At 38.1% G+C, this 10454-nt stretch overlaps 1 protein-coding gene across 1 annotated transcript in view; it reads right to left on the bottom strand.

Moving 5' to 3' along the window:
* The window catches only part of NEK11 (NIMA related kinase 11), a 99446-nt gene that overhangs the window by 18595 nt on the left and 70397 nt on the right, over positions 1-10454 (bottom strand). The window contains exons 12-13 of the mRNA XM_009640178.1: positions 9663-9790; positions 4375-4435 (exon numbers count right to left, since the gene is read on the bottom strand). Of these exons, the coding sequence (XP_009638473.1) occupies positions 4375-4435; positions 9663-9790 (189 nt within the window). The remainder of the gene's footprint in view (positions 1-4374; positions 4436-9662; positions 9791-10454) is intronic.

Genomic DNA, 10454 nt, shown 5'->3' with positions numbered 1-10454 from the left:
GCACCATCTTTTTCTTTACAGGCCTCGTAGGCTGTTGCAATATTTAAGGACGTGATGCTCACAGGCTGCTGTGGTACTCATCCACAGGAACACAGAAATGCTGAATCACAGAGGACTGTCAGGCTTGTCAGCTCAAATATCCTGCAATTTCATGTGGCCATTCCATCACACAAGTCCCTGCTTAATCTAAGGAATTTATTTATTTATTGCCGCTACTGCTCCCATTGGAAGACAATTCCAGAGCCTCACTGTGACCCGGTGGCTAAAATCTCTCCTCTAATTTCCCAACAAAACTTCTTTACTGGCCAGTTCCTGCTCATTTTTCTCCCATGCCAGTCCTTTCCTTGGGCTTACTCAGGTCTTCCCTTCCCTTTTGCATACTCCTTTCATTTGTTTATGATTAGGAAAAAAGATCCTACTTCAGCTTTCAATTTGCTAAGCCACACAAAGCAGCTATTTTAGTTTCTTCTTGCAAAATATTTGGCATTAGGGTTTCACTTCCCAAAAGAGAAGAACATGCATCATGGTAGAACTACATCCTGTGTAAATGTGTGGGCCGGGGCACACAGCACCCAAGTTCTGAACAGACACGGGAAGGCTCTGTGCGTAGGATATGAACAAGCCAGAAGTCACACAAACAGGTTAACAGAATGCCTTGTCTAAATGAACACGCTCTCCCTTCCTAGCAGGGGTTTTTAGCTTGGGCTCAGCTGGGGTTTAGTTCAGATTACATTAACATTGATTACATACAGCCAGAGGGAGCTTGCAGCTACCTTCCTGCTATGAGCAGAGCGTACTGAATGCTTCCCTGGAATGCGTAATCATGGCTTTCCCAGGAGCTAAGCTCCTTTGTCTTACATGATTCTAGATCCTGATCACATAAGGTTGAATAATGAGATTAAAACTTGCTGTTGTGAGGGAACCTACTGAATCACTCACAGTAAGTGTCTGCTGAATTCAGAGCTTTGCTGGATTCAGAAGATAGGAAGCAGGCATGGAGAGAGACCACAGAAGAAACGGATTCCCGACTCTGTTATCTGGCTATGGACAAATGATTTGAGGTTTTAAAATGTTTTCCTAACTTCTCTTTACACCTAATGGCTAACAGTAGTCTGGTGCCTAAGTATTACAACTGAAGTATAGTTAACTTAGTTTAAAAGATGAAAAATTACAACCTCAGTTCTTACTAGCAAGCAATAACTTCACCCATCAATGCAAAATACATTTCCTGATTATTTACTATAACACTACACATGCATATTCATACATATTTACATGGGGTCTGTAAGCATTCAATTACTTCAGCAGCATTGGAAAATTCACTGTCCTCAGGGTGGCCCTGAGGAAACCCCAAGCACTGTGCAAAGCAATGGTCATGGCTTGCTGGGTGGCATGCCCCTCTTTTAGTCGGTGTAGAAGTAAGGTCCAGATGTAGGGCTTTGGGCTTTAAAAGCAATAAAAAATTGATGCCCTGAGCACCAGTGGTGTAAGGAAAAAATATAATCTTTGTATTCTCTTAAGAAAGAGTACATTTCACCACAGGCCTCAGTTAAATTCTGGTATTATTAATATTACAGGATATATCACTGTAGTAAAGAGCTCAGCATACTCTTTCCGCTTAGTGGGTTCAATCTATTTATTGCTACAATATCTCCTTCTCCTCCAACATTTCATTATTAAAGACATCCTTCTTGGTTTTTTCTGGGATTTCAGGCTAAATAATTTGTACTTTGTCTACTCTCCACATTGGCAGTTGGCCAAGCAAAACTTGTTCTCTGTGCACAGACTGGTATCTATCTTCCTCTCCATTAAATATGATTTTCTGGGTACTATGAGGGAGCTGCAAGGACTACAGATTGTAGGATGTTCCAAATGTGTGGTTAGTCATAAAAAAAAATGAGTTCTCAGTGAAAACTGGTAAGAGCTTTTCACGTTGTTGCTACAACAAGCCTCAACAATTTTTTGGGGGATGATTCATAACCCACACCAACTTCAATATCAGAGGTATTTTCTTAGATGCAGTTACTTGATTAATAATATATTTTGCACCCAGCTTTGAGCGGTTTGCCTAACCATATATCAACACAGAACAAGGAACTATGCTTCTTCAAAAAGTGGCCAGATAACTATTTGCATTTTTTATGCAATATATCGTTCCTGAGTCATTAAACAAAATCAAATGAAACAAGAGCACTGACTTTTCAAAGCCAGGTATTGTGGCTTCCTAAATGTATTTCAAAGACAAATACTTTCCCAGCATCTAGCCCAGTACTGCAGAAAACAACATAGGGCAAAAGGGCAGAAGATTTTTATTCTCTCAGGTCACGGAGCACCAGTTTGGGGCTCTCCCTGCACCCTTCCTACTCTGTCGAAGGGAAGGTGAAAGGATCTGTAAGGAAACAAACCCTCTGGCTGACATTTATTCACAGGTACTTACAGTTAAAACAGGTGATTGTGATTATCTGGTGAGACTTCATACATTATGGCCCAAAGGCATTCCTACCAATATTTCTGCTAACCACCCAATAATTGGTGATACACATCTACTGCGTCTCTTGGTAAGCCGTTATGTGTTGTGAAGCTATTATCTCCACTGAATCATAGACTTCTGTTTAGATTTCAGTTTTTTCTTCAGCTTTCATTGCTACATATGAGATCCTATAATGCCTTTTTGTACAAGATTAAAAAGCTCCTTAGAATCAGATGTATTTTCCTGAGTTTACAAACAATACAAAGTAACCCAACTGCCTCTAACCTTCTACTTATTTAAGCTAAGCAGATTTAATAAATTGTAAAACCAATTTTTCAAACTTTTTTTCATTTTGCAGTTCTTTTCTGGGATCTTCCCAATTTTTCAAACTTTATCAGCATGGACTACCTTATTTCAAATATACTCCACATGGAGCTGCATAGCCAACCCCAAACGAACCTTCTACCACACTAAAGCACTGGTATTCACAGTGACTCAGCGGGAACTCTTGAGGACAAAACTCAGTTGCTTCAAAATCCTTATACCTTTCAGTAAGTACCCTTTTACCTCAGTATAAACTGAGGTTTTTACAACAGAAACTCCACCTGTGGAAAAAGAGTGTTTATTTATTGCATCCTCTTTATCACAGCCCCTGCTAACATAAAATAAAACAGGTCCGTGTCTTTCCTGTGCTGAGGGCTTCAGAGCTGGATGCAGTGCTCCAGGTGGGCTCTCACCAGAGCAGAGGGGCAGACTCACCCCCCTCAACCTGCTGGCCACCCTGCTTTTGATGCAGCCCAGGATAAGGTTGGCTCTCTGGGCTGCAAGAGCACATTGCTGGCTCATGTCCAGTTTTTCATCCACCAGTATACCCAAGTCCTTCTCTGCAGGCTCTCAATTCTGTCATCCCCCAGCCTGTATTGATACTGGGGACTTAACTTAAAATAGTAAGTGTTTAAAATTCCTCAGTGGCACTGAGCATACAAAGATAAAAAGGATCCTAGCAGATTTCTCTCTTATTATCATCACATATATTTGTTTGGAACAGATCATAGAAATCTAACTACTAATTCAGCTTGGAGAAAGACTTTAAGTTTCAGCACAGACTGGTTAGAGATTTTTTTAATGATTAAAGCACAATTTAGTTCTTTAATATTATAATTTTTAAAAAGCATCTTCTTGTTCTTAGTACTGAAAGAAAAAGAGGAAGACAAAAGTCTCTTTAATACTAAGATTTTTTTAAAATACCACTGTCTGCCTTTCACTTATACTCTGGGTTTTTCCCAGAAGCCCTCAAGGCAATTCCTCTCTTTCATTAACAAAATATTGAAGCACAGAGCTAATTTTTGTCCCTATTTCAACTAGAACATGAGAAACCAGTCTTTCAAACTCTAAATTTAGAGAGACAACTTGCAGGAGATTTTAGGATTAAATTGCAAACTTAAATTCTCAGTGATTTTTCTGTGTCTGTAATGAGACACTGTAAAATGAAATAAATATTATCCAAACCTGGATCATAATTTTAAAATTTAAAAAAAATCTATTTTAATTAATTTTCTCTTATTGTTACCAGTACTAGAACCTATAAAGTAACCTAGATATCCTTAAATATTTCTCCTGCAGAAAAGATGGCAGAAACCGAGTTTTTAAAAGCTTTTGTTATAATACTCCACACTTCTGACCATCATGTTTTATGGCTCTATTATTTTCAACAAAAGCACTTAACTGTGAATGCCTTTTCTTTTGGCATATTTATATTCCTCTGCAGTAGATTAAGGAAGCAATTTTCAAGAAGATCACATTTTTTGAGTTATTTTGTTGCAAAATGGAAATAATTGCACCATGATGAATACAGACTGCTAATAACTGCTTCTGTTACATTTCAAGAAGAGATATCATCTTACCCAATGAGCTATTATTCAGGACATTCTCCAAATACTTGACCATTGCCTCAATATCACTGTCCTGTGGATAGATGAAATAAGGGATAGCATTAGTGTGAGCACAAATTTAAATATAAACACTATGTACCGGACATATGACCCCCAGAAAGGATATCACTTACACCAGTGAGTGTCAACACTAGACTACAAAGAGTCTACATTTCTCAGGACTTTTTCTGTTTTCTTCTCCTAAAACACCAGGCTTGGGAATCATGTTATACACAAACAATTATTTACATCAGATTCCTTGCAGAACACAAGTGTGTAGAACAACTGTGCATGGAGTTTAAAGAAGATACGTTTACTGTGGGAGGTGATGTGCAATCTCTGAAAATACACCAGCATTTTATCATCGATTAGTCCTGGAATATCTAAAACAATATTACACTGAAAAAGGCAAGTAAGCACGTCTTAACTATGCCAAAATTTCTTATGCTTATGATAGCTGCCCACTGCAAATTAATACTTATGTTTCATGTAATTGCATCTACTTACACAGCTAGTAACAATGACTAATTGAAAAAAAATTTAATTAAGAAGAGATCTCAGCACTTTTCTATTTCAAGTATTCTGTTACCAGACAGATGATTAACAGTTTTTCCATGATACCTTTTATGCGAATTGTTGTTTGTGTACACAGATGAAATTCAAAGATCTGGCCACTAGGCGATGATTGTGCTCCAAGAAGTAGATCACAAGTTTATTAAAGTCCGAGAGAAACTTGGACTCCGAGTTTCTAGAAGCTGCTACCATATCACGTTTGACAACATGGCATTTCTTCTGACTATTTAAAACTGAAAGTCAAAATCTTGACCTTGCTGAAAAATCTTGCAAAAATTTGTATTTTAAAAAATATTGAGAAGCCTATGGTTTTAAAATTTAAAACAGTGGAATAAAAAGAAACAATACTGACCTCAGCTTCTACCATGGACAACCTGCTTTATATTTCTCTGTGATCTTACTCAAAACGCTCATTAAGTTTCTCAAACTGAGGAACTGCCAGTATACCTTAACAGGATAAAAAAAATTGGTGGCAATGGCTGGTTAATGACATTTCGGTGCACGTGAGAGCTGTTATGGATGAGCATGATCTAACTTTTTATCACCCTAAGTTTTTTCACGGGCTTATATTTGAAACAGGCTCTGCTATTTTAGCTGGGATTTGCAAGATGGGAATCAGCTTCTTGATGGGCCATTTCAACAGAAAACCCAAAGGCTCATAGGTCTGAAGGAGCCTCTTTGCCCTTTTGGAGCAGCCTGTGGGGTCCTGGCTGGATAAAGTCAGCACCAGGGTTTCCAGTTCTGCAGCCCATCCAAATTGCCTGAGTTACCTCAGATGACCAAGTTAATCTGAACCTGCTTAACTGGGGCTTTTGACAGTTAGCAGTAAAGAGCCCAGGACATGCTACAGAATGCATTGCATCTGTATGTACAATACATACTGAACATTAAATTAAGACAGACTTAATATTACAGCTATAATTTCTCTGTATTTTTTTTTAAAATAAAAGAGTAAATGAACCTTTAGGACTTCATTAAAAGGTTATTAAATATTTTTCATTCACAACTAAAATTTGATATTAATTTTCTGCTAATATAAATTTGTAATTATTTTTATTTTCATTATCAAACAGTTAACTGCAATCTATAGACAGACAGACAAAAACATGGTAAATGACCACATATAATATTAATACAATTGTTTTAATAAAACCTTTTTTTTTCTTTTTTAATGGGATAAAATTGTAATTCCCAAGCCTTTGGCTTCTCACAAGAGGACGTCATATTTACTCCAAATATCACAACAGAGCAGATTTTTTTCTCATTATGCTGTAAGGCGTAAGACTTTCACCACCTTCATCACCATTGGTTTTCAAGGAAAGTAGCTGGCTTAACTTGGTTATCCTGAAATACAATTTCGATGAGGCAGAGAATGTGGTTTTCACACAGTGGTAAATAGTTGAATAAATGGTTGATCAACTTACACTGTGGTAGAAACTACCTGTGCCTTTTCTCCAATTGGGTTTAGCAATCCAAGAGGATTTTAGCTGTTTTATTTAGCGTGCTTATCTATTTAACTTATTTCTTACAGTTTCTCATTCTCTTTCATGTTTTCCCCCTAATTAGAAACCAGTATTCCTAGAAAAAAAACATGTGGAAAAGAGCCATTGGCTTGAAGAGGTAGAGGTCTGGAAAAGTAATTGGCAAATTGCTGCTTGAAATTTGGCAATCTGCATTTCTGCTCCAAAACAGAGGGACAAAGGACACTAAACTCCAATGCTACAACTAAGATGAGAGGTCCAGATGTGCTTAGGGTCTGAAATTGGTGGTAACTCCACAGCTGCAACTGGACGATGTGGCTGAAAACACACAGGCTGCATTGAAAGATATCAACATGGGAAAAATAGCTGTCCCAGCTCCCATCCTAAACCTTTAAAATTATACCATTGCAGTGCCTAACTCTGCTTTCTTAACTGAAGAGGTGTTGCATCCCACATAAGGCCACTACTTCTCAGTCTGTCTTGATATCTGTGGGAGCCTAACATAGCTTGAATAGCTCAGATCTCTTTCTACATCACGCACCCCAATGTGTTGTTCAGTTAGATGACTTTTCTGACCCCATGCTACTGCATGAACATCAGAATTTTTTTTAATCATTGTTTTGAAGTAATGGGGTCACCGGGGTTCACCACCAGATGCAGCATTTCTGCACTCTCTGCACAGAAGTAACTAGTAAAGCAATCTTGGCATTGGAAAATTGAGAGATTTGCACAGATTAGGAAAATAAATAGCTTAAAAGTCCATATCCTGTGTTGCAGTGGAATGACTTCTTTATTAGCAACAGTATAATTTATGAAGGTATTTTTGAAGAAAGGGTTTAAGAGTATGAATCCCATCATAGAAATAGGAGTAGGAGTTTTGATTTTAAGTAAATGACTGCAGAAGCAGACCCCTGCTATATACTAGCAAGATCAAATCTATTCTGGTAGGATTTGAAGCTTATTATTAATACAGAGCATGATCCCACCTACCTTTGAGTGGGATTCATCTCACATAACTATTGGCACATCCAGAATGAAGATGTTCCATGCATGCTAATAACTGTAGATCCTTTTATAATCACCAGAGAGAAAGAGGGACCTCTCAGAGTATTCCATCTAACCTACGTTAGATGTTTACACCAAGATAGTATTATTCCCTAACAATGCTTGCTTACTTCCCCTTATTGTACAGACTTTCCATTCAGTTAGTTCAGACACAGGTGTCCAGATTTGCACAGTTATGTTCAGTCTGCTTTGACCTCAGACTTACTGCAGAATTTTTCACTTGAGAAAGGAAAAATTGAAATTATGCTCACTTCCGAAGAAACAGACAAGGTGATTGTGTCGATACCCAGAAACATATTTCTGCTTTATTTAAGGTGCTGGGGTCAACATGAGAAAAAACAAAGACAGGCAATTAGTTTATTTGATAGAGGAAGTCCGAAAAGGCAAACGGTCACAGGAAGTGCCTCCCAGTCAGTCTGTGCAGGCCAGTTCACAGCGGGTTAATGCTCTGTCTGCACACAGACTGCTGGTAAGTGAAGCCTCAGGGCCATCAGGGCTGGATTCAGACAAGAGGTGCCAGTGGGACAGCTCTTCCAGCCCACCCTGATGGTTCTTGTCATTGCCAAATTCTGAGTCACTGTAAAATGAGGGAATGTTGCTGCTCAGATCTGACTGCCAACAGCTAATTTATTCTGCATTATCGAGAAATCTATTTTTAGATTCTGCCCTTCATTAATTCTAAGCAGAAGTCTGCCAAACACTATTGATTGACACTTAATGATACCATCAATGAAAGTTGAATGAAAATTTTAAAAGGCATTCTAAAAAGAAAAAAAAAATATCTCAGAGTCTGATGAAAGTGAGCAATAATTTATTTTCAAGAGTATCTTGCGATAGGCCTTCTAGGCAACAGAGTGTTTGCATGTCTATGTGCTGTGGGTAAACACAGACCCCAAAAACTGAAAAAAAGCATTGTCTTAGATATTCTACTGATTTACAATTGACTAATAATTTCTTTAGACCAGTACTGTATAAACTGATCATGAATTTTAAAACATCCTGTGTGTTTATTTTGAAAGCTAGGAGGACATTTCTAGATTGAATTAAGCCGTTTCTGAGTAAACTGCAAGTTTAACTGGTGAGAGAATTTCAGGACTCCCTGCTACTGTGGTAGAAGTAGCGTTCTGATTTCTCACATAAACATTTTATTTTTGCCTTAAAAACTACATCTTAAAGAAGCTATTAGTTCAAAATTTTCAAAAATCAGTACAAGTTATTTATAACTTAGTGAGGAGTATTAGCATACGTGGTTGGTCCCCTAAAATGCAAAAGACATCACACCCTGCTCTGCAAAATTTGCCTATGAACTCAGACTAACACATATGATCCTAAGCAGAATCAGACAGCAGCATTCAGAGGCACTGTATGCAATGCTTTAACTTGGTGGCCCAGGGGAGAAATGAATTGTTCCTGAATACCTTAGGAAGATCCATTTTCAGAACTGACTTGGGCATTTAAGTTCATTGATTTCACTGAGACTTGATCACTGGAGACAAGATTCATCTCAGCTCGTTCTGATCAGATCTAAATTGGGTGCCTTTTCCAATAATCTTCAACCTTCTTCACACTGCAATCCCTAAGACTTTCTTGTGGCAGCCTCACCTGATAAAGCTACTTTAAGCCTTTCAATAATAAGTTTTCTCTTCACTGACACTTTCTGAGATTCTTGGGAAAGTCTACAGATTTGCTGCTCAAGCCTTGCAGTTTTTTAGGCTCACAGTTCATCACACTGTCCTAGAAAACATTTCTAATATAGGCAGGAAGAAGTGGCAACTAGAGGTGCCTACCTGTCCCCAGGAATTAAGAGCTGGAACTTACATCTTATGCTGGAAGTGTATTTTCAGCTTTAACGTAATTTACCCATAGCTAACGTGTGAGAGAACCCCACTCTGAGTGTTTTACAGGCGCAAGTAAGTTTACTGACAATGGTCCTCCTTACGGCATTCATGGGAGTGTTATCCTTAATCTTGAAGGAATGCAAGAATTACATATGCATGCACATCTAATTAATTCATGATATTGATATACGTACACATTCCTAACAAAAACAAAATTCAATAATGTCAGTGGGACAAAATCTTGGAAGGAGCTTAATTTTCCCATGAGCATCAAGTGTACTGTTTTCCCAAAGGTCTCATATACCTGGTGATTTGTTGTCTCGGAGACCACTTGTGACACTTCCACATCCTCCTCCTCTTCACTGCCTTCTGAACAGGATTCAAACTCATCATTATAATATTCTTCTGCAATTTCTGGGTCTTCAGGGATCTCTAAAGGCAATTATGAGTTTAAAGTATATAGACAGACAATATGCATGATGTTAAAAAGATAAAATGGATTTTATACCACACATATTATGTCACTAGCAATGCATTCTGTAATTGAAATCAAGGGATAAATTCTCAAATTAAAATGTTCATCTTTGATGACATGATAAACAGTGTTAAAGCTGTCCCTGGCAAAAGGTCAGATCCTCATCATGTGTAAATTAATGACCTCAAAGGATCTATATTGATTTGGGCCTGAAATCACTGAACCATAGAATAATTCAGGCTGGAAGGGACCTCATGGGATCATTTAGTCAAAGCAGGGTCAGCATTGAATTGATTCCAGCTTTTCATGAGCTGAAATTATGCCCCAGTTTTTTTTTCTCTAACACACATAACCTGTGGTGAATACAACTGCTAAGCTAAAATGGAAAATAACATATACCAGGCACATACTCAGAAGATAAAAGAAATAAGGAAGGGAAGTCGGACCCGGAGTAACGATGGAATCTCAATATCAGTATGGTCGTTCTCGTTTATTGCGCAGTTAGCAAAGCATATATAGGCAGAAAACAGTAACATACACACCGGTCACACTGTGGGGTAGAACACGCCACTACACACACGCCTCCATCGCTACCGTGATTGGGACAGATCACCTGTCCAT

The sequence above is a fragment of the Egretta garzetta genome, unplaced genomic scaffold, assembly GCF_000687185.1.
Source record: "Egretta garzetta isolate BGI_Z169 unplaced genomic scaffold, ASM68718v1 scaffold96, whole genome shotgun sequence".
NCBI classification, from domain to species: domain Eukaryota; kingdom Metazoa; phylum Chordata; class Aves; order Pelecaniformes; family Ardeidae; genus Egretta; species Egretta garzetta.
The sequence above is the reverse complement of the archived record's forward strand: the minus strand, read 5'-3'. Positions and strand labels throughout refer to the sequence as shown.